The sequence below is a fragment of the Lethenteron reissneri genome, chromosome 31 (assembly GCF_015708825.2).
Source record: "Lethenteron reissneri isolate LAM-NWPU_2019-01 chromosome 31, ASM1570882v1, whole genome shotgun sequence".
Lineage (NCBI taxonomy): Eukaryota > Metazoa > Chordata > Hyperoartia > Petromyzontiformes > Petromyzontidae > Lethenteron > Lethenteron reissneri.
In genome coordinates, this window is record NC_083809.1 from 4168230 (window position 1) to 4192997 (window position 24768).

Sequence of the window (24768 nt, forward strand, 5' to 3'; positions counted from 1 at the left end):
AGTGAAAAGGGGCAATTAGGGGATGGGTCAAATCATAAAAGGTGAATCACACTTGCTCATGATCATTATTATTACTCTTACCTGCCGGTTGCTCCTTGGCAAACGAGCCAGGCGAACGCCAGACATGTCAAACAGACGCACGTGCCTGTTGTCGTGAGGCAGTGCAATGATCTTGTGCGTGGGTGACACACTGAGCCTGAGAGGTGGGATCAAGTTAAACAGACCACAGGAGAGACATCAACATTGTATAAATACGGATGCAAACAAAATAGGATCAATATATGTACAGCCCTTTGTCAATTCGCTGCTGGACAACGGCTGTGCTTAGGCCATGCAGAGGTCATGGGGGTTATTTGACCATACGTCATCACGTTGATCAGTGTCGGTTGGTGAAAGGGGAGCATAGACGTGGGAGCATAGTACAGTTCAACATATTTTCTAGCAGCACGGCCCTCTGCTGCTGATCATGTAGCCTCGCAACATACCTGTTTGCACATGTAAACAGTTCATTCAGTTTCAACCCCGCTTATCTTCCGAGAACTGATGCATTCTGGGTGATAAAATCGTTGTCGGTAATAAATATAGCTTTCTAAAAATCTTGCCGAAATTCATAGCCATTCTGACACTCAATTCAAATAACCATAATGTAACACATTTTCAGCTGCCCCACGATTCATGCCCATTCAATCAGTTTAAATAAAATTGTGATTGATTATATAATTGTCATGTGTGTTCACAATGTCCCTAGTCTAAAGATAACTCAAGACAACTAATCATCCCAGCGCCTCAGGCAACCATTAATTTTCGACACGACTACAACGTGCTCTCAGCTCCTGCATACAGGTATCGTCCCGAACAGCTCCTTACCACAGTTGCACTGGGACCCCATGACCCGGTTTGTAAGTGACCACCCCCCCTCTGTCCATGCATGTGTTTACCCAGTAAAGACTAAACAAATGCCAATTCATTGACGACCTTTCCAGGGGCCTGTGCACAGCTGTGTTTGGAAACGACGACGTATAAGCTACGGAAACTGAATAACGTCGGAAAAAAAGAGGCATGAAACGGCTGATCAAATCTTATAATGCATACAGCGGTCGTCTGCGGTAAACAATAATTGAGTTGTTATCATTCTGTAAGAGTCAACTATAACTGTGATCATTTTGAATGCTGCACGGATGAAGTGCATTAACAAAAGATACCTGTGTGCATTTCATTTTTTTTTCTGCCTACTAAATTATTGACATTTCAATCGCTCCACAGCGGAAAGCAATCTGCAAATAATGTGTGGGTGTCTCTGTTTGCAGTCACCACAGTTTGTACAAGACCCTAATGTGCTGCCAATAACCAGTGTGCACAAGCTGCTTCAATTAATTTCAATGTCACTTCCACTTGACGACATGGTCTTCGATAAGTAAACAGCTTGTGTAAGAATAAATTTGGACAAATGTGTGGTTGGGTGAGATGCAATATGTATTTTTATATACATATCCTTTTGATTTAAATTCACGAGCGAACTATGATTGTTTCTTTGTAACTGATGTCCTTTATTTAAATAGAGATGCAATACGTTCCAGGCTATCTCAACGTGTTTTCATCTTGATTAATGGGAAAACAAGAACTTTAAATCATATTCTTTGGGTCTTTCGGTAAAGTCACGTAGATAGGCAACACAAGCGGTTGTCATTGGGATGACGAAGAACGCTTGTGTTACGATCGAAACGTCGTAGTTTTTCGTTATTTCCTCTGAACCGATCTACGTGACTTTACCGAAAGACCCAAAGAATATTAATTCCTGCAGTCACAAAAGGTTTTAAGTAATGATATTACTTAAAATCAGTCAGGTGTGCTCTTGTCATATCTTATACAAAAGTATGGGAGCAGCGTTGCAGTGGCACGACTAGAGCATGCCTTGACGGTGATGTTCAAGTATTTTATCTCATTAATGAAGATTCAAAATTAATTTGGACAGCACAAAACACACATTTTTTGTGCATATCGACAAGAAAAATGTGCCTTTTGGGTTGCATCTTGCTTTACTGAGGATCTTGCCGGCTGAAAATATATTTTTATATACGCCTGAAAAACATAAATAAGTAATCATTTTATTTTACAATTTTACGTCCGAGATGGAATTTAAGATATACCACGAATATACACTGGCCCAATCGTGAAAATGACACCACCGGTTTTTTTTACTCTAACATCCGTACATTCTCTGGCAGAAACTGAAGGAGTATTGATGTAGGAAATTAATATGTTAAATCAAATCCGTGAAATCTGATGCAGAGAAAAGGGCACTGCCCATTAGGCTACTCAGCCACTCAAGGGAGGGTTCTATTAATGTTATCAGAATGAGCATAGCTCATCTACGTATGTCCATCATATCCAAACATCTGCACGTGTGTGTATGTCGCACTTCCTTCGACCCATACATAGCCAACCCCGCTAATCAGAGGTGCGGCAAATCTAAGCTCACGTGTCTTTTTATACTTTACGGCAATGTGTTATTTGTGTAGAACCATTCAAATACAAAACATAAAAGCAACATTAGTTATGTGCTTGGTTGTGTTTACAAATGCCATGTTATTGCAAATGAAAAACAAAAACACCTCGCACACTCGTGCAATGTTAGTGGTGTGTGAAGCTTTAATGGAACGTGGCTTTGACGTGCCCATATGTTAGTGTGCGTGAAACCGGCAATTTTCAAACACAACAAAAGTTAACCTCTCTGCAAAAAACGGCTAATCTCTGTTGTTCCAAAACGGCACAACGGTATTAAGGACAAACAGATGAGGTTTGCTTGTAATGTGACAATTGGAATGAACACTGTCGTTTTTATGCGCATTTAAGAACTTACCTGCTAAGCGATTTGATGAATTGCCACAATGCAATTCATGAATACATTAGTTATACTTCTATTTTTGCTTGTATTGTTTCCTGCTTTTCCTATTTCATTTGTACAGTTCTGTCTGCTACATTAGCCTAATTTTAACATTGGCCTATACTTTCCATATAATTTGCCTACAAAGTAAACCGTAGATTTAGATATGCGCAATTCAATGCATGCCTTGTGAGCGTGACAAATTAAATGGGTTCTATGAACTGAGAGATTGTTACGTGTCTATTCAACTACGACACAAAACCCTCGCACAATGGCCAACTCGTGCACACAGTTCATTGTGGCATTGTTAACTCCGATAATCAACGGATCAGCAGGAGGCCAAATTAACATCCACACTCAGCAAGAGCTTGCGAGTGGGCAATGATCACAGCACAGTGGTCGGCTGGAACGGGAGAAAAACAATTCTGGAAATTGAGACCCAAGGCCAAGCTGATAATCCTGATCCTACCCTGCCACCCAGTGGACAAACTAAACTATTTTTTTTATTTTACTAGGTAAGGCCCACTGAGCTATGTAGCTCTTTTTCAGAAGCGACCTGGCCACAAATGATTGCTCAATTAAGTGTATTGTGTGGAATTTTATAGCAGCCAAATAATCTAAACGAACATTTCTAAGATAACCCAGCACAGTTTAGGGATTTTGCATGTAGGAGCTGTTTTACGAATATTGCCGAATTCAAATATTTTGGGTGAGTCTTACGATTTCTGTTTTGGAATTGTGATCCCATTATGAAATGAATATATGACTGAGGAGGGACCAGTGGGGGGAGGGGGGTACCAGTAAGCTGCTGCTTGGTGTGGCATTCGTTAAGGAAAGAAGGAAAGGCTCTGCAGTCTGCCCGACCGAGCAGATTAAGCACTGGGTAGGCATTGAAATGTATGACCAACGCTTTGGCGAATGTCTCTGTAATACTTTTAAATGTAGATTTTTGAGGCCTGGCGCTGCACACTGTAGCCTTGCGTATACACAGAAGAACAACGTGTACATATCACATTCTCTCTCTCTCTGCTCGAACAACAAAATAAACAGTTGGCAACGACAGGTGAATGCGAACCTGTGACTTTTTTTCTCAATGGGCTGCTCGATTTTAAAAAGAGCCACCGCAATCATGCCCGCGCCAAGCGGCGCCGCGGTCTGCCGGTGTGAAAGAAAGACTTGCCGGTTGACGGCGGAGTCGGTGCGGATGGTGGCGATGGGCGAGCGCATGTTCTTCAGGTCCCACACCTTGACGGTGCGGTCGTCGCTGCCGGACACCACGTTCTCACTCGATGCAAACACGGCCGACGTCACGGTGCTGCGCATGCACGCACGCACACACGCAGGCGAGGTGAGTAGAACACGATATACGGATGACGTAACCTTGCTACAACGCGTCTCTCCGTCAGCGACGTTATAATCAAAAACACTCTGGAGCTTCATTATTGACCATAAACATACAAATCTTTGAAAAACCAAGGTTGTGTTATCCACAAGAGGTTTTGGGGTTAGATCGCCTATGTATAAATGTGTCGTTATAGCCGCCCTCACCCGACACAGCCAATTAGTAAGGTTTGTCATTTAAACAAAACATGATAATTAATTAGTTACTAGTTCAGCACACTGGTGTGTTGGAGAGTAAACCCACAGCATTTACAATGAGAATACCACGTTTCACCAGTAATTACAACAGGCATCATCAGGCGGACAGCCAGAGTCGCAAAAGCCTACGTGTTAAACTGAAGGTTGTGTTAGAAAGAAGCCAGTGATATTTTCATATGTAAATGACCACTCATGGTGGGGGTAGAGGTTGGGTAATCTCCAAGAGACATTTCACCCCACCATGGAGAAGCTGGTCTGAAAGCGCCAACAAAAATCGACAGGCGGCTACACATCTACTGACATGAGCAGCGTGTTCTGGGGCTAAACCTTCACGTTCGACAAATTTGCGGGGATAACAACAGTGTCTCCCTTCCGAATGTACGCCGATGACGAATCCGCGATAAACGCGACGCCATTATCCTGGCGACAGAGGCAGATGGATGACCCAGTTTAACAACTGCCGCGACTGCACCTGAGGCAGCACCGGGGCCCGCACGTGCACATCACGGAATACCGGGAAGTGTCAATACGTCTTACTTAATGAACCTGCACCGACAGCACACGCCATTAGTGCCGCCGTACCCAATCTAAGCACCGCATATAAGTGCTTGAGTGTAACATCTGCTATAATTAAAAGGCACAATTTTCCAAACCCAGGCAACCGTTTATTTATTTTTCTTTCCAAAAACTAAAAATTAAGTTATGTGCCAGCGCTATTTTGCAATGTGACTCCAAGGGTGCACATCATTAAAATACTCCCGCGTGTGCGTGTGTGTATAAGCGCACACGTACATTATAGGGAGGGTCCGTATCAGCAGCAAAGGCAGACCCAACAGATTAAGCTCGTGACTCGCACAGGTAGTGTGCTAGTTTCGGATGCAAGCCACAGAGTAGGTATCGCCTTCAAATGGATCTGCATTGCTCAAACATGCGCTCCTTAGGGGCAATGAGCAATCTCCAAAATACATTCGGCGGCGCAATTCACTGGGCGCCAATGTTAGAGACAGGGGGGTGGCCGGGTAGCTCGGGAAGGCTGATGGGCCTTGTCAGAGCATGCAGCCAAACAACACTTAGAATGTGGACTGTAAGAACAAGGTCCTGACATGGGATGCGTTTTATCGTCTCTGCGCAGTCAGCAGTGACTGCACAAAAGAAATCCATCGAAAACGATTGTGCTTCATTCAGGTTACGGCTCAGCGCCAATACCTACGTTTTATAACAAAAGACCGCACCGCTATTTACTGGGCTAATGATGAGATCGACTCAAGTGCAACAGACAAACATCTACAATAATTTGATAAGAGAGACCCGAACAATGCCACCAGATGATATCGTTACACAACAGCGCTTTTGAATGCCGTCTCTGGGAGAAACTACACAACGGAGAAAGGGAGGCAAATACTGACTCGGTGTGGCCCTGGAAGACGTTGACCGAGTGGATGGAGGGATCACGGAAATCCCACAGGCGGAAGGTGGTGTCGCGAGAGGACGTCACCACCAGGCGCTGGGCCGGGTGGGTGCTGCAGTGCGTCAGCTCCTGATCGTGCCCTGCGCACAAAAGAAACCAAAAACAGCCGCCGTTTATCCTTATGCCAGCAGCTGGAAAGCAGTGGTGTTAGCAAGCACCTATTAATGCTGGCTTGCCACATGGTAAGAGGTGTGCTGTAGCCAGCACCATGCACAGTCGGTTAACTTTAGCTCTTCAGTGCTTACGTTTAGTCGGCACACAAAGTACAGCACAACTGCAATAATCTATCATTTCTGTCATTCACAGATTATTGGCTGTTCGTGACTGCCCCCATAATCCATGCAAGATTGAAAATGCTTTGCTGAACACAAACTGTGAACTGTAGAAGTGGCAGTGCTGATGTGATTTATTTGGTAAAAAAAAAAGAATGTTGCTTTTACTTATATTTGTCTATGAAGTCTAAAAAAAAAATGCAAAAAAAGATTTTTACATAGACCCAGATGCAAGTTTTGCACCATTTGAATCTCAAAAAAAACTTCTAAACCTTATAACCCGCTATTTTTTTTGCAGATTAATCCAGCCACAAGTCCGCACTCTCCCAGCAATCAGCAAATTTTTGGAAGCATCGCTATTTTTGGAAGCGCGGATATTTCCTCCCATAATCCACGGCACACCACGTTGGCGCAAAAACATTTTCACAAATTAGTTTGTCTTGAGAAGGTGCGATTCCTATGGAGATGACCAAACGTTGAACCATAGGAAGAGGTTGGTTAAACATTTGGTCGTCTCGATATGAAGATATAAACAAACACAAATAGAGACTGTTAGGGCAAGTGCTGTTTGCGAGCCCCTATTTAGGCCAGCACGGCACACAAAGGGGTGGGGGTGTGTACACTGGCAGAGCCAGTAGGGGGTGGGGTGGCACGTGCCCCCCAATGATCCGATCGAAATCCCTCATTACGATCGGATCATTGGAGTTTATTAGTAATAAATCGGCATTTTGCGACTCCCACTGCCACTGTGTAGCATATTATTTATGTGCCAGGGACTCTATGAGATGATAGGACAATAGTCCATAATTGACAATAAGTAACAGCAAAGCAGTTATAAGTGACTCAGAATTGCGTGCAGTTGCGTATACAGTACACGACTTCCCTGAAGACATACCTTCAGCTCGCGCGATGCCGATCACACATGGTTCGAATTCGACCCCCAATCGATGGCTGCGTCATCGCCGCACACGCGTCGAATAAAAAGGGACAAGTCCTTTTCATTGCTGGAGGGGTTACCCCCCCCTAGCTGAAAATCCTGGCTCCGCCATTGGGTGTGTATGTCTCAATGGCACACACACATACACGCATTCTCACTCATTCTGCTTTTATGTATCCCCAGTTTAACACGTAGGCTTTCGCGACCAATATTATTCATAATAAAAGTGTTTTGGGTTAGATCGCGTTATTTATAAATGTGTTAAATGATGACGTCACCCTGCTGCTGCTCTATTTAAGACCGAGAGCAAGAGTAGAGCCTCACCATTCTGGCGAATTGCCCGATGATGCTGGATGCAATTACCAGCGAAACGTCGTACTCAAAAATTGTAAATGTTGTGGTTTCACTCTTCAACACACCGGTGGGCTAAAGTAGCGAACTATTTGTCTTTTGTCAACGTGACACTGTTTTGCTGATTGGCCGTGTCGGGTGGTGGAGGGTTACGACACATTTATAAACAACGCGATCTAAACCCAAAAAACGTTTATGTATCCCCATTACCATCCACAATTCTCTTCCCACGGGAAGTGTCATTTAGAGACCACAGGCAGGAGACATTGCGGACCCCCCACCCCCGCAGCAGTAGCCACCTGTGAGCGAGTGCAGCAGCTCAGAGGTCTCTGCGTCATACACGTTGGCTGTGCGGTCCCACGATGCAGTGATGAGCTGCTTGCCCCCGACGAGCCAGTCGGCCGCGATGATGACGCCCTGGTGGCCCTTGAGCGCCGTGACGGGAGCGCGCACCGTCAGCGCCGCCTCGCTCGCCGCCTCCGCCGCGTCCAACGCCTCCGCCTCATCCTTGTCCGACGCGTCAACCTCGTCCTCTCCCGACGGCTGTGGAAACGAGGGACAGAGCAACGATTGGGCCGCGTAGCGCAGGGGAGTGGCCTCGTCGTCTTCTGGTCGTCGTCAAGGCCGACAACCAAGCAGAGTGTTTTGGATTTGTATTAATGCTTTTCAAAAATGTTACCAGATAAGAGAGCGTTGGGGGATCAGTGGTGGAAAGGGGCATCACAGTGGTGAGATGTTAACTACCTCGCCTGGTATGGAGAATGTCGTGGGTTCGATTCCAACTCTTGACACCTGTATATTTGGAGTTTTCATGTCCCTCTCCCTATGGGGGTGTGCATTTTTCTCCTGGTCCTCCAGTTTTTCCTTCCACATTTAGAATCAACATGCGTTTAAAGTATTTGGCTACTATAAATGTCCACGTGATGATAAGCCACTTTCGTTGGGCTATAATTTGTGATGGCCAGGTCGCTTATGAAAGAGAGCTAGATTACTTAGTGGTCCTCACCTAGTCTCAGTTTTAGTTAGTGCAATGTGCTACCAAACCAAGCGGTATGAGATTGATTGCTCGCCATGGCTACCGTCAGTTGTGAGTGATATCCGAACCCATTCTGGGACCCCTGCTTTATCAACCCGCATGCTGAAATACGGGAAAACTACTGCCATTACCGATACAGTGTGGGAGGAGGTGTTCAATAAGCAGTGGACTGACAAAGGGCTGTACATTTAAGAGACCAGTTTGACCAAAAGTATCCCTATCAATAAATAACTAATTTTAAATGGGTACAGCAAAACTGTAAAAAAACAAGTAATAATTAAATTAAATTTTTTTTTTATAGATTTTTATTATTTTATTTTTATTAATTTTAATTTCATTTTTACCTACGTGACTTTACCGAAAAAACTAAGAGTATGAATCCTTGCAGTCACGAAAGCTTCAAATCTAGAAGTAATAATGAATAAAACGTCGTATGTTTTTTGTCACCAAGAGGAAAGAAAGATCTCAATATAGCTGCCCAGCTCTACTAGGTATAAATGTGACACAAGTTAGACCTATGCCTGTTAATCAGTTACCACTGTAAACATAACCAAAACTCCGAGGTACTGGAAATTTGGCCAGATTGTGTATGTCACTTGGCGTCTAGCTGTGCAGGGACGTACATTTGAGTCGATGCTGGTCTGGGTCAACGGCAACTGCACCAGGTAACGCCACACATGCGCCGAGTGGTCACCCGATGCTGTTGACACAATAGGAGGCAGTGTCACCCACGCAAACTAAACAGGGCACAAGTTACTCTTTACTCATGATGCCACAGTGTGGTCTTCTTCACAAATTCATAACATGCGCCAGTCACAGAAACACACATCTAATTTTGGAAACACATATTGACAGAAGAGATAGTTTAATCTCAATGCAAACAATGAAGGGTTTCTCCAAACGTACGTCAAATATTTGCCAGGTTTTTTGGGTTAGCCGCATCACCTCTGCAATGTTCCAACAACCAATAAAGAGTGGGCTCGCTTGACCAGGAATGGTCATCGGCTCTTCTGGATTGGCTGAGATGCTGTCCCAATGCTTCACGGATCATAAACTCAATGGGATTGAATCATACCACTCCATAACATCCACGGCCAGAAGGAAGCCATTGTAAAAAATAATTAAGACAAAGTTTAATGCAGGCTTGGATTAGGTCGGGATACCCCAGGCAATCATCTTTTTTTGTTACAAAAACAAGGACTCGAAATCGAGTCACGATACAAATGCTTCTTCTTGGTTCTTTCGGTAAAGTCACGTAACTTTACCGAAAGAACCAAGAAGATGAATCCCTGCAGTCACGAAAGCTTTAAATCGAAAGATACAAATGCTATTGCCCGTGCGTTTCCCTTCCATGCTGGCCCCGTGATGTGACAATTGTGCTCTATGCTTCTGCACATGAGAAAGAGGGCCCCCAAGCACCCAGATTAGATAGGCTCGGTAAGGCTGGCATTGGAATTCAAGGCGGCTCAGCTAACCGAGCTGGCCCACTTCCCAGTGGCCGTTGAAATGTGCCATAATTGCAATTAGATAAGCTATCATCGGTGATGGCCTTAATAGGTACTCACCAACACCGAGGTATCACAACAATTCACGGCTCCACAATTCAATTAATTCAGGCTAAGCCCATTCGGCCAATGGATTCACAAATCGATGGGATTTTTTGCCATTGCATAGCTTGTAAAATCCAGCGGTTGCAGGTTTTACATCAACTACTCGCATACTCTGTATATATAAAACTAAAATAACCGATTCATACATCCATAATTAAATTTTTTTATTGAGAGGGTAAGAAATAATTTTCATTGATGAATCATAGCAAGCTTATTAACAATGCTCACCTGTACAACTTAAAAGGCTAAAAAGAGGACCTTTTAGCTTCGAGCACATTCATGTATGCTCATGCCATATTTCTGTATGTGTGCGTGTTGTTCGTTACCTGTCAGAGCAAGCTGGTCCGTTGGATGGAATTTGATAGAATTAACTGTGGGGCAATAGGGACAAAAACATAATATAATGAGAAACCCAGTCACTTTTATGAACACAACATTGCTGTAAATATAAACAACTGCACACAACACAAATTAAGAATATGTGCACCATTAACTTTAATTTCTGACAGCATTTATGGATCACTAATCAAATGTTGGCAAAAAATCACAAACTATACACATAAACAAACAACAGACCATTGTGAAATTCTAAATAAACCAAGATGTACAATTATTCCAGCTCTGCAACTCCATTAAAAATGACAAGTTGAACATCAATTTTAGCAAGCTACCAGTTGGTAATTTCACAAAACAATACGCACTGTGAAAGCAAAGTAATCTAAAGTGAGCACACATGCGCTACTGTTGAGCAAAAATTCAGTTCATAAATCACCCCCTATTCTAGCCAACAGTTCAATTCAAATGTCATTATTTGCAGAATTTTTTCTCTAAATTAGACATTTCTCGAAAACAAAATCCCACACTAAGCTTCTGGCGTTGATGCAACTATACATTGAACGGTAGATTGTTATACGTGAAAAAGTGGCAATTGTAGCATAACTTTGCATGAACCATGCCGATGAAAACAATTCACTGTCCATGTTCGCTGCAGTCTTGCAAATTTTCCGTTGACACTGCAAAGCAGATCTTATATCCTACTCACTGTCATGTTGCATCAACAAGGGAAGTTAAGATATGCTCTACCCATTAACTACATTGTTTTAAATTTTGCGTTTATAAAAATGTTATTCCTGATCAATAACACATGACGCTCAATAATAAATTACATTTACACGTTAAATGCATTGTCAAGTCACAAACATAATTACAGTGCTGCTCTTCTAAAAACAGCAGTTTGAGAACAGTACTTGGCTAAATAATCTGTAAGATTAACTAAAAAATAACTTGTTTATGGAGTCCCTACGCGCATGTGTGCGCAATTTTGGAGTGGTGATGCAGTTTGTTTGCACAGTTGTTTGCACACATGTGCTACTGTGCTACAAACCCAGAGATCTGGGTTCAATTCTTCGCCAAGGATAATAGTGGCGCGTGGTAATGACCCTTTCCTTGGCCTCCACAAGGTCATAATTGTTTCAGAAGTACCTGGTGTGGTGTATAAACACCAGCAATGAGCAATTATTTCAAGGTGTGGTTCTTGCCACACCACCTCCTTATGTTCAGTAGAAGTCTTAATGGCTTCTCGAAATAATTTGTCTCAACAGCTCTATGAGTTTTTAGGATGATTATCTTTGTGTTTGTGCACGTGTGTATGTACGTGATCATAACGTATCTCGCCTGGCACTCACGCGGTGACATCACCGTTACCTAGTGGCAAAAGGTGGCTCTTCTGTGTGTGTGTGTGTGCACGTGCGCAGATGGATGTCACGCACAATCATCAAGGCTCTTGGTAAAACCCATGAATTCAGGCTCTCATCACTGTGTGATCCCAAAAAAGTAGCCATTTTAACAATCCATCACTGGTCGATAAACTAATGAGAATTGGGGTAATGTGTGCTGTTGCCAAAGGGTGTGTTGGACCGGGCATAGTACCTGAGCCTGCATGTCCAACATACTTTAAGATACATTTCCCAGTCTCTATGCTCCATAGCATGGCAGTGTGATCTGGGCACAGAAAAAAATGCAGATCAGAGAGAAGGTCGATACATTTACTTTCAAAGAGAAGTAACAACAAAAGTCACGGTTAATATTGTTTCCCATGTTCCATAAACTGCCCTGAACCATTGGTAAAAATGTCACGTTTCTATGGCAGGAGCAAGTCTATCCAGGCGACTGTTGTTCAAATAACGACACGGGGAGTTACCATGGTTCTCTAGCTCAGCTCGGCAGAGAAAACTACAAGTGACTCTTTCCCACTATAAAGCAATTTTCTATAAGCCTCATATGAAGAAAATTATCGGTGGTGACACGTCACCATGTCGCCCCAATTATGCTACTTAAGCCACCCTCCTCCACACATTTATAAACGTGCTGGAATGTCCCTTTGAAAAGAGATGCCTGTCATCATCATAGAAATACAATATTAGGGGGCCTGCTTACTTGAAAGATGCTGGATCAAACAAAATACCACTCAAAAACACGAAATTTTATTTCGTATTTACAAAATACCTAGTTTGTGTATCACAGGCTATCCAAAGGGAATTCGAAAACGTATGAGAGAGAAAAAATAAATCCACAACCATGTAGATTCCAGGCACACTGCTATAGCAATTACATTTTGAAAAAAAGATTCAGTTAGGGCGGGTAAGAATGTTACAACAACAAACAACACAAAAACATGGCAGGAGTGTAAAGTGCAAGAAAGATAAACAAATCACCCAAACACACATAAATCAAACTAAACCATCTCCATCCCACCAGGCAAAGCCCACCGAGGTATTAACTTATTGTTCAAAACCAACCCGGCCACAAATGATAGCGCAACAAAGTGGCTCATCATTTGGACATTTATAGCAGAAAAATAATCGAAATAGTGTAAACGCATGTTTCTAAATGTGGAGGGAAAAACGTAAAATGAGCCAAGCTATAAATCATACAACACCCATATTATGTAATGCTTTTCAACATGTATTTATTTAGCAGGACAGAAGTAGACAAGTAGCTGTGAAAGATAAATGCGTTTGCACATTTCTACACAGTAATATTTCACTCTGGTTTGTTTCTTCAAGTTTAAACAAACCCTTTTATCAGTTTGACCGATATCCAATAGGGTCCCCTACCAGCAACACAACCGAGTACTACAGGTACATTATTTTTGTACCATATTTACAAGAGTTGTCGTACCTCACCGTTACCGATAGGTAGACGGACAGAGCTAACGCATAAATGCTTTCAACCCAAGTTGGAAAGCATTGGAAGAGCGATTGGAAATGATGGCACACACCGGCAGACGCAGTGCCGAGCACAACGGGGGCGATGCGAGTGGCGGCCACATCCCAGAGGCCGTCACGGTGTCCGGCGTACTCCTTCTGCAGCTGGCAGACGGCACGTGTAGTCGTGGCCTTGAAACTGGACACGATCTGAACAGCAGACGAACGTGCACGCACACGGTACCGCACGCACAAACACGCGGTCCGGCACACGCACACACGTTCGTTTTTCACGAAACAATCAGTCATTGTCTCCTCCACATTCACGCATTCATGCCCCTGCATGTTAAATCATTACAGTTTTACTGCATAAGTAACCGTAACTTCTGTGCTGTAAATCACACTGTAGCCATAAATTGCAGATGTGTAGCCTGCAGCAAAGACAAAAAAAACAGCCTCTTGTGCTTACCTGAATGCTAACTTTCAATCCAAACAGAGATACTGTAACTCAAAACGTAAGCGCTGGCCATAAAATAAACTGTGAAAACACGCAAAGACTCAGGGCACCCTTTAGCCCTGCATATTATCCTCAACCTGAGAAAGCATGCATTGCCAATATTTACCATGACTAAAAACATCTGTATTACGCTACAAGTTGACATGCAGTGCATAAAGGATTAGCCTTCACCTTGACCCTGTAAATTCACTGTCACCCAAAAATTCCTTAAGCCCATTCAATGACACCAGGACAGAGAAAACCTGTAAGCGTGTGACTATACACGATTTGTTCAAATAACCCACACCAGCTCCAGGCAATAAAGATAAACGAAGAGAATATGCACGCTACAATAAACCACACGTGCGAAATTGTGAAATCTCACAAAATATTGCTGACAACCCCAGCTATGCTACTTCCATTCAAAACATAATTGCCAGGGATTTTTTTTCGCCAACACGGCAAGAGTTGAAATTAAATATTAACCACATTTCATCTAGACCACCTCCAGCTAGTCATGTACTTTGGTGGCAAAAAAATGCAGTGTCTTTACAAAGAACCCAGCCTTTGGTAAACTAAAATAAATATTTCATGCAAGCAAATTTACACAATACAGCACGACTGTTTTTTGCCCAAACAGAAGTCACCATGAGATCTTGCAACCTCACAAACACTAACATTGTTCACCACTAACTCCTTTAAGCTGCTTTAAGCTGACCAAGCGAAACCTTTTAAACAATTTACAGATAACCCACAGCCTGACTGTGCTCAAGATGTTGGAAACCACAATCACAAACTCCACAGCACGGCGCTTTGGAATTCAGTAACATCGGTGCGAGTTAGGCAACAAACGGGAAGAGAAACATCACACTTAAACAACGGAACAGTCGGCGGTTGCAAAATTAATAGTCCCGTCGCAAACGATTGACAGAAAACGGCTCACGGAGTGTGGAACGGCGTTCAATGGGGTCAACAGGCTCTTAGCAAAGACTCCCATCACACGTCTCGCATGCATAAAGCGAGGTTAGGGGCACTGGAGTGCGGGGAGGGGGGAAATATTTCAGGGGCATTCCGTGGGACAGCATTCCCATTACCCAGGAATCTCCTCCCCAGAGCTCCCAGCTCCCAACGTTGAAATTGAGGGCTCCACTCACATCTGTACGCTACAGCAGTGCCGGCGGGAGAGAAATACACGCGGCACATGGGCGCGCGTCCAAAAATGGTAAACTCGCACACACCCACGTACAAGCGCACTCACGGTTGCACAGACGCACGCCTGCGTTGCACATCCCACACGCAGACGCACACACACGCACGCACACAGGCCACGTGGTGAGACAAATGTACGCCTGCTCCGAACCTCAAAAATGCAGTTAACTTGAGCAAACACAAACAAACGCCATAGTGCGCAAGTGTCATCGGGAAGTGAAACAAATGTGAAGCACGATCTTACACCAAATTTTGGGAAAAAATTTAATGATTTTGAAAAACTATTATATTAAACTATGATAATTTACACCAACATAAACTAAACTAAAATATTTAATGAAGCTCAAAATTAATAACTTGAATAGTGCTGTCCCATGCATGCCCATGGCTACGTACACAAACACGTATGCACAGACACACATACAAACACGCCGACATACACCCATGTTTTCCATCTCGTACACATGCGTGAATGAATTCAAATGAGCCTTTGGGGTGACAGATTTTACAGATGGGAGGACGGCACAGCCCAGTGAATGCTGAAGGGAATGGCAAATGACGATAAAAGGATGACGGATGTGAATCGGACCCCTTTAATGGATACCACTGGATTAATGAGCCATCTTTACTGCAAACTGGCAAAATGCAGTGTCAGGGTGAGATGCAATTCCCAGGGCTTTGTTATACCTTGCTTGTTGACGCTTTGTAAGTCGTTTTCAGCTTCTGTGAAAGTTGACTCGTAGAATGCCCGGCTGTTGATACCACAGTACAGAAAACCAAACAAAGCTTAACCATTAGTATGCAGTGAAACATTAAAATACAAAATCGGTAGCGTAAATGAACTGCAACGCGTGCATTAAGAGAACATGCGCAAGTTGGGGACGCAATACTGACACCGCTGTTAATAGGGGATGACGCTCAGTGGTCGGGACGAATGACAGATTGGCAGCCAAAGGAGGAGACGCGCCTGAAAATATATCCATCACGGAGATTGCGCGTTCAAATCAACTAATTTGCGGATGCTGCAAAGATCTTTGCTTCGCAGGATCATGAGAGAAGGCGATAGGCTTGGGAATATCTTCATCCAGGAGTGGAATGATCATTGCTGTTGATGATTAAATTAACTGCACTGCCCCTTAGTTCAATTAAGTGGGAAAATGCTATTGCGGTGCTCAGAATACAAATTTTGGGGTCACATTGGCATCATGTACAAACAAGAATGAAAATATTTTACTATCTTCACCGGGGTCAAGAGTTCACCACAGCCAATGCCAGATTACATTAAACCTTACCAGCACATCTTTAACCATTTACCAACATATATCTTCACAGATAGCTGTTCCCATAGAGTCCTGATTTATTTTTCGCTCAATAATTTCCAGGCAGGTCTTTAATTTTAAGTCTAAATCTTATGCATTAAAATTTTCTCTCCTGTGAAGCAGGGGTCACTACCAGAGACATTTCATGTCTTTTTCAGCTCTATCATTTTCAACTATAATGCAGCGGTAACGATGACAGTGGCTATGTATTTTCACATTGGATTGTGCTGATAAATGTAAGAAAACCATTCATAGTAAAAGCAACTATGCTGATCAAATCTTTGGAATATAGCATGGTTATGAGCGCATTGACTATGCCTGTAAAAACTGCAAGGACGGCAAAGATTATCTAAAGCAAGAGACAAGGATTAATATTTTAAGAAGCGCAATCATTTACATTGCCGCTGAGAGCACTTAGGACGAATATATCTCAGGTGATTAAGGGGACTGCAAAAACATTAATTCGCAATTATCTTGAAACAACATTATTTACAATTACACAAATCAGATAGTGGTAGATGGTGTGGTGTCAACAGGCACACAAATTGAGGCAGAAAGAATTTTCATTAAACATATAGCTTGTCGTAATACCCTTTCTGCAAGCAGAGAATTAATTTGCTTTCATAAACACCCAACACAAATCGCTCATGGATGAGCTCTTAGCATTAAATTATGAAGAAGAGTGACCGAGAGGACAAAAGTGCATACAGTATCAACCTCAGTATACGACCGCTTTGGAATACGTAGAATTTGGTACACGTCGTGTTTTGACTAAAAAAATGTCTTGGGATGCGACGTCTTGCTTGAGATACGACGTGCTTGCTAGAACTTGTATGGGTCGGGATGAGTCACCGCGGACCCGCCGCGTAGACCCCGTTAACGACTCCTCCCCTTCCTCACCACCATCCTCGTCGGCTATCAACTCCTCTCAGCAAGGTAAAGTGGCGTTACATTTTATTTTTATTTCAATTTATTTTGATTTATTTATGCATTTTAGTAATAAGTAGTGTCTAAATTATTTTATACAACCCCATTAATGTATAATATGCCGTATAAAATATAATTTCTTATACTCTAGAACGGATTATTTCCTCTCCCTTTATTTCTCATGGGAAAAATCCGTTTGGTATACGTCATTTTCGGTACAAGTCCTACCTTCTGGAACGAATTAATGACGTATACCGAGGTACCGCTGTATACACATTCATGTAAGCAAGGGAATGTCGGGGTCGACCAGCTACAAAAAAAGTGGCCGAGCCACAAGGCTGAAGGTCAATGTCTCACTATGCAAGCTGATGCGGGCGCCCGTGGCCTGTATGCTATCTGCCAACGTAAACAAGGGCGGGGTAAGGTTTTGAAAGCGAGAGGGCTCGTTACTCACTCTTGGTTTTAAAGACTCCCTTGGAGAGTTCAGAGCCATCGGTGACGGCTCCTTCAGAGGCCAGCCGCTCGTTCAAGCTATCAATCTCCTTACGTACTGGAGGCAGAAGAGGCAAGGGGAAAAGTTACTTGCGTGGATCTGCACAAGTCAAAGTGTGTCGGTTATTCTTGACCTCACCAGTTTATTAATGAGCCGCTGCCAATAACGGCGGGGGGGGGGGGGTCAGAGTATTGTCACGGTCCAACGAAAATTAATGCGACGTATCAGTAAATGTGCTAAAATTATACTCGTGCATGTGCAGTGCGCGTATGTGTGCACTCGCATAAATTCCCACGTGGGCATATGTGTCAGCTGCTGATTAAAGCATTAAAAATACATACGAAGTATTCGAATTGATGTCACGCTTTTTTTTATGCAAGCTACACCATTTGCGAAGTTAAGTTAAGCATCTCCACGTGTGTTTCAAAACGTATTTCAATTACCGGAAACTAATATTTACTCATTTTAATGTACGACAAAAAAAGATGAGCTGTGAAAAGTCACTGCTTCAGTAATAATGCATTACACGCAATTACAATGTGGTAACAGTTCTCAGCAATCGTGAGAAATTACCCTTCTCATGTGGAGAACAAACGTCGGTGAAAAATTAACATGTTGGTTTTTAATGATTTATTCGCAAATGTATCCTGCAATTAGATCACATTAAATTAATATTACTTAAAACTTTCATCGTGTTTTTGTTTAACTGAATAACATTAAACGCACAACTGCATGTATTTCAAGTCTGCAACTTAAATAGCAACGCTCATTACAAGCTCCAATAATATTAACGATCGAGCAAAACCACGACACATGCCTGCAGCCACCTTGCCTTTGAATTTATAGAAGCGATTTGTGTTACAAAACACGGCTCATTAAAGTTGGAGAGACACCACTCTTCAGCTCAGAGCCATAAATAGTCATGAAATAAGGCTCATTCTGATGAACTTTTTTTTTTACCCAAACAGTTTTGGCATGAGTCATAAATGACTGTACTGCATTCTACATTTCACAAAAATTGCAGTGGTGACAACCCAAGGTAAAACGTGTTATACATAATCGAAAATATTTTCACCAGGAATGTAAACACGTGAATACACACCTGTATACGTCACAACAGGGAAACCTTTATCACGAGCATAATAACACAACTTGTTTAATTTTCTTGTATCAACAGGTATTTCTATATTAACTGTTCGACAGAGCATGTATATTCTTTGATAAACTAGATAAAAACTTAACTCCTAAATACAACTCTTCAACACAACATTTATTTTACTTTTTCCATCTTTATCCCTTGTATAAAACTAGCACTTGTCCCCTGCCTCGGGGGACCCCGAATCTCAAAACACACGGAAAGATCCCCCATTTAGCCTTACAAACTAAAAAGGCATGCATTGTCAGAGCCTATTAAGGCTATGTGGTGTAGTGCGGACTGTGTCAGGGCATCTTTGTCTCCCCAGTGCTGAAATGTACACATCACAGCAGGTATCTCAATTAAGGCTGAATCGACCTGGGAGAGGCCAAGAATATGTTCTGATATGGACTTGCGATTGAAGTTTTCCATGACCGCACATTAAACTCCGTTTTACAGGTCTGTACTGAAGTTCACGAGAGGCAGCGATGCTAGTGGTTACTGGACCACAATACAATCCAGGCGACATGGGTTCGATTCCTGATCACAGCTAACACCAGTGGCAAGCGGTAACTGAACCTTTCCAGGGCCTCCATAGGTCAACTCAGCCTTAAATTAGGTGCTGCTATTGTGTGTGAAAACCAAAACTTGGGGAGACAAGAGGTTGCCCGGCAAATTGCTGGTCAGATTACCCCTTAGTGTGCTATGCTGGCCTTAATAGGTGCTTGCTAAAAGAACTTTCCCCCACAGCCTATGTAAGGTATCAAGGGAGATCTTTGCCTTTGATGTAAGACAAAGTACCCTCATTTAAGATAAGGACCACAGCCATGTGTGCATGTGGAGGTGCTTTGTAACAGCACTTGCAAAAACAGTCCATTAAAGGCTACCCAGGGGATTTTTTGTCTGTGCTGTAAAAAATATATTCCCCCCCCCCCCCCTTATCCTTATAAGACTGTTGGGGCAAGTGCTACTAGCAACCACCTACGCAACCAAGCACACACGCACAGTAAAGGCTCTTATCTCAGCGTGCCAGACAGCGGCCGCTCCGTAAACACTGAATGATGTTTGATAAAGCGGAGGCGATGCCCTGCTCAGACTCACGTTCCACGTTCTCCACGTATAGGACTTCAAACTCCTTCTCAATCTGCCCAAACAGCTCCAGCAATGTCTGCCTTATGGCTGGTGGCAGCCGCGAATCCTGTACACACGCAAACACACACACACACATGTACGCATGCATGCATGAACACGGGCGTTTGTGTCACAAACGTTTGTGACGTTTTATGTTGAGGATGCACAGTTAAAGGAAACGTCAAGTTGAACGAGATACCACAATTGAGTCTACATCATGTGCACATTCCTTACTCACGGTGAATTGTATTTTAGGCAGAGCAGCAGAGTTAAGTGTGTATCAATCGCACTGGTAAGCAATGTCAGGTTTGCGTGATGACAATGTTAATATAGCATGCACAGTTGACATAGCTTATGCAATGTTTAAGTTGTATTCTATTTAGTGTAAATGTCTCGTTTTTTCAGCACATTTTTAAGGGAACTGAATAAACAAAAAATGGTCATTCACGATTGATGACGATGATACAGTATTTGTATAGATCAGGGGTTCTCAACTCGTCAGAACAGAAAAATGGAGAAAAGTCAAAATTAGGACTTTAAGTGTAAGAATGTGCCTGATGATTGATAAACATGACAACCCACACCAGTGGGCTACACCGATTGAAGTTGTACAAACCACGAGAGAGAGAGACAATTGAATTCACCAGAAAATTGCTGTATTTTTACATAAACGTACAAATTCCATTATAATATACCTTAAATGAAGCAACAATAACATAATGCTCATCTCAATGTCACAAGGCGTTCTACACAAGGCTCGCTGTACATACCACATCCTCCAAAAGACTTTAGCCTCGCACCTTGCCCTCTGGCACTAAAAACGGTGACACGTTCGCAATCGGTACCTGGGTCTGCGAGGGCCTGCGATTGACACTCTCGCAATCTCGCTCCGCGTTGTTGTTATCAAGTTCCATCTTCTGCCGCCCAACACCAGGAGGAGGCCCGAATGAATGTCGGAACTTACGACGGCAGCGACCGCATTCGAAGTTGGGAGACCGCCCCCGGCTCGTATCTAACAAGTCTGCTGCCACGTTGTTTGCTCAAGCGTCCACCCGGCCAAAACGAGAGGTTGCGATGCACAACACGCACACCACAGCACGCGTGCACGCACGCACGCTCGCTCGCTAAGCAAACACAGCGGCCTGGCAATCGCCACTGCCGCCCCTCTTTTAGAACCGCCTAGGGAGGCACTGTCAGGTCGGGTGCGAAGACATTGCGGTGCCGGGCGAACACAGCGATGTTGACGGCGAACTCTTGGAAGCGAAAAGGAAATCAACGGACCGAGTAAGTAAAAGAAAAGTATCAATTAAAAATTGAAAACAATAGGAAGAAACAAATAAAAGAGATAGATGAACGCTCGAGGGCCAACTGTAAATTTCGGATTAAGGTGAACAATTCGTTTGTGAGAATCAATGGAAGCGGTCGCGCGTGGATGACACTGCGGTAAAGTTGTGAAGTAAAAAAAGAAAAAACTGCAACGGCACAGCTCGCAAAAGTCAGTTGTCGTCAGCTTGGGGCGTCGGGTAGAATGAGCCTTGCGAAACTGGTGTTACCACTTGAGCACAGCTGCACACACGTGACAAGGTGAGACAGCTGACGTGTCTCGAACCTTTGTTTACATTTCTGGAAGGCGGGGCCCTTCTTGCCTTACAAAGGTCGCCATTCATGAGTTTTCCTAGACCCATGGTCACCAACAATTATTTACAGCCCAAGCCATCCCCGTGCCCGCAGGCAATGTTTATAAATGTTGCAGAAATACATCAAGGAAATAAAAAAAATTAATTCGTTTAAAACTTATACAGTCAGCCTCTCAACTTTAAAACTGTACTTGGTCACGGAGCAATATAACTGAACTGTAGCGTTAAGATAAAACTAGTGCATTGTATAGCGACTATGAATGTAAATCTTGGATTTATTCTAATACCTTTCTAGGATCAAATAAGCTTGCTTTTGTTCGAAAAAATATATACATAAGGTGAACAAAATGTTCACCTTATGTTCACAGTATGTTAATGATACGTAAAAAAGTAGGCTGATCACTTTAAAACACAATTCAAAACACTACCTCACGAATGCGTGGAAACATAAGACAACCATAATTTCTGAAAACGGACTAAAAGTCAATTAGGTTTCCATGGCAACCATGCTTTTTTTTGTTCACGGAAAAAAAGTCGGCACCATTATGGGTTTAAAAAGGTCACAGAAGACTGTCCAGATTTTCCAACGCGCTCACATCCTTATCTCATTCCAATTCTAACAGCTGGTGTGGCTCCACACAGGTGTGTCAGCAGTGATTATGAGTCTTTTGCAATTTCCGCAGAGGACAATTTTGTAGTTTAAAATAGATTCTATTCTTGACCCCCGAGGCAAAAACAGTGGGGAAAAAAGTAAAACTAAACTAAAACCAGATGGGTCTCCCCACGCAGGTAAAATGGCATCACGTAGGAATGTAACGTTTCACCACCTGTCACAATTCAATCAATTTTCAAGATACAGGATCACGATTCAATAAAATGTGTGGTGGCTGCAGTAGTCACATACCAGGAGGCACCTAGCCACGAATCTGGCAGGATGATCCTCTCTAATCAAAGTCCTCAAACGGGACGTTGGAAAGGTGGATCCAAAGCAAAACATCAAGGTTCGAGCCTGGAACGTACGTTCAATGTACCAGACCTTCCAAGACGGCCCAAGTTGTCCATGAGATGAAACGCTACCAAATTGACATCTTAAGAGTGAGCGCGTGTCGCTGGACTGAATCAGGTAGGATACAAACTTAATTTGGAGCTTTCGTGACTGCAGGAATTACTCTTTGGTTCTTTCGGTAAAGTCACGTATAAAGAGAAAATTATAAATTTAATACTAGCATACGACGTTTCGATTGCAACACAAGCAATCATCGTCAGGTATAAATGAAATAGAAAACAAACCTAGTATACTTAGAAATATAATGCAATACAACACAGAGAGTCGGCTAACATAACAGTCAACACCCTACCTGGTTGATTACGTTCTTCCAGAGAATGCTAAATTTGAGAGAGAGATAAAACATAGAACCGGAGACATATAGACAGACATATAAGCAGAGAGAGATAACACAGATATACATAGAGAAAGAGACACATATATAGGCACACAGATAGGTAGGATAACTTCATCAGAGGGATACATCATCCTTCACACTGGTAGAATGGAACTCGAGTCCATAGCAAAAACTGCCCTACGGTGAAATCTTAATTATGGAGCTTTCGTGATTGCAGGAATTATTCTTTGGTTCTTTCGGTTAAGTCACGTCTAAAGATAAAATAATAAATTAAAATAAAAGCATATTACGACGTTTCGATTGCAACACAAGCAATCATCATCATTCTGAATTACTGCAGAACACAGATATGTAAGTGTTGGTTAGAATTAGGTTACGGCTAATGTGAGACCATTAGAATGAGATGTAATTTTAGAATGTTTTCATTTATACCTTGTTGATCTTTCAAACTCAATAAAAATGTAATTTGGCAACACGAGGGTTAAAGCAAAGCCCCTGTAATATTAATATCAGTGGTATTCATAAGTTTAAACACGTTCATAGTGATGCCAATGCTGCAAGCACAACACATCTTTCAATTCAATCGTCCTAAAATAAAATATGGCACATCTGCTTGGCCGCCTGTTATTTAGTTTTATTTCTATATTTTGTTCAAGTGATTTGTTTACATGTCCTATACTTTGCACTCCAATTGTGTTTTCGTACCGTTTGTCGATGCGAGGTTCTGACGCACACCCCTCCTGGACATGCGCGAAAAAGAGCTTTAACGCTCATCGGATTCCTCCAGTATAAATAAATATTCAGATTCTGATATTCTGATTAGTTACCACGGTCCCACTGAGACTGACACTCGCATCTACAACTGTATTAACCACTGCCACTTTTATTGCAATAAAGTAACAGGAAAGCTTTCTCCAGGAATTGTATACACGAGGGATGTGTTCTCGATGTATTGCTTTATCAGAAATATGATTAAAACAGGGAATCATAACAATAGTTGTATTTTCTATAGCGTCATGCAAATTGCATATAATAAGGCTGACCCATTGTGAAATTCTAACATTAAATAACTATATAAGACCACAGAGAAACAAAAAAAGACATGATCAAGGGTAGAGGTACATACTGGATATGTAGGAAACCATAACATGAACAGGATATAAGATAAGTGCATAGCTAGATAATGTTAAGATTTATCTGAACATGTGATGTCACAGGAAGTGATGTCACTTTCACGCCTCACTTTTGTGTTTTTCCTGCAGATAATTGTGCAAGTTTGATGACGCATGGCATCAATTTTGCTTAAAATTCAAATATTTAAATACTTACATTAAATCACGGTTTTACCGATAAATGAACCTTATGGCGGGACCCCGGGGTCCCATAAGCCCCCGGCTCTCGCATAAACTGCGTTGCAACGTCATTTCATGTCTGTTGAAGGCGAACGATATGGCATCTATTCCTCTCGACGAGCTCTACACGATGCGCTAATCAAAGTTTCAAAGTTTTGTTTCTTCTGCGCATGTCGTCCTCGCTGCGCTTGGACGACATGACAACAGAATGATCCGCGCCAGGTGGGTCGCGGCGTTTATGTGTGCGCAAAGGGACGGAGTTGCCAAAAATTTTTAAATGAATTGCGATTTTTACTTCCATTT

The 24768-nt window shown here is 42.7% G+C and overlaps 1 protein-coding gene across 3 annotated transcripts in view; it reads right to left on the reverse strand.

Annotated features, from left to right (window-relative positions):
- Nucleotides 1-24768, reverse strand: part of WDR37 (WD repeat domain 37) — a 38986-nt gene that overhangs the window by 8489 nt on the left and 5729 nt on the right. For 2 of the 3 annotated variants that reach the window (XM_061563335.1, XM_061563334.1), the window contains exons 3-13: nucleotides 20044-20140; nucleotides 17769-17864; nucleotides 15756-15820; nucleotides 13438-13573; nucleotides 12087-12158; nucleotides 10484-10528; nucleotides 9171-9247; nucleotides 7811-8054; nucleotides 5890-6031; nucleotides 4065-4199; nucleotides 82-196 (exon numbers count right to left, since the gene is read on the reverse strand). In XM_061563335.1, the coding sequence (XP_061419319.1) occupies nucleotides 82-196; nucleotides 4065-4199; nucleotides 5890-6031; nucleotides 7811-8054; nucleotides 9171-9247; nucleotides 10484-10528; nucleotides 12087-12158; nucleotides 13438-13573; nucleotides 15756-15820; nucleotides 17769-17864; nucleotides 20044-20140 (1224 nt within the window). Of the gene's footprint in view, nucleotides 1-81; nucleotides 197-4064; nucleotides 4200-5889; nucleotides 6032-7810; nucleotides 8055-9170; nucleotides 9248-10483; nucleotides 10529-12086; nucleotides 12159-13437; nucleotides 13574-15755; nucleotides 15821-17768; nucleotides 17865-20043; nucleotides 20141-20918; nucleotides 21608-24768 lie in introns of those variants that run through there. The other variant, XM_061563336.1, reaches the window with a different exon arrangement.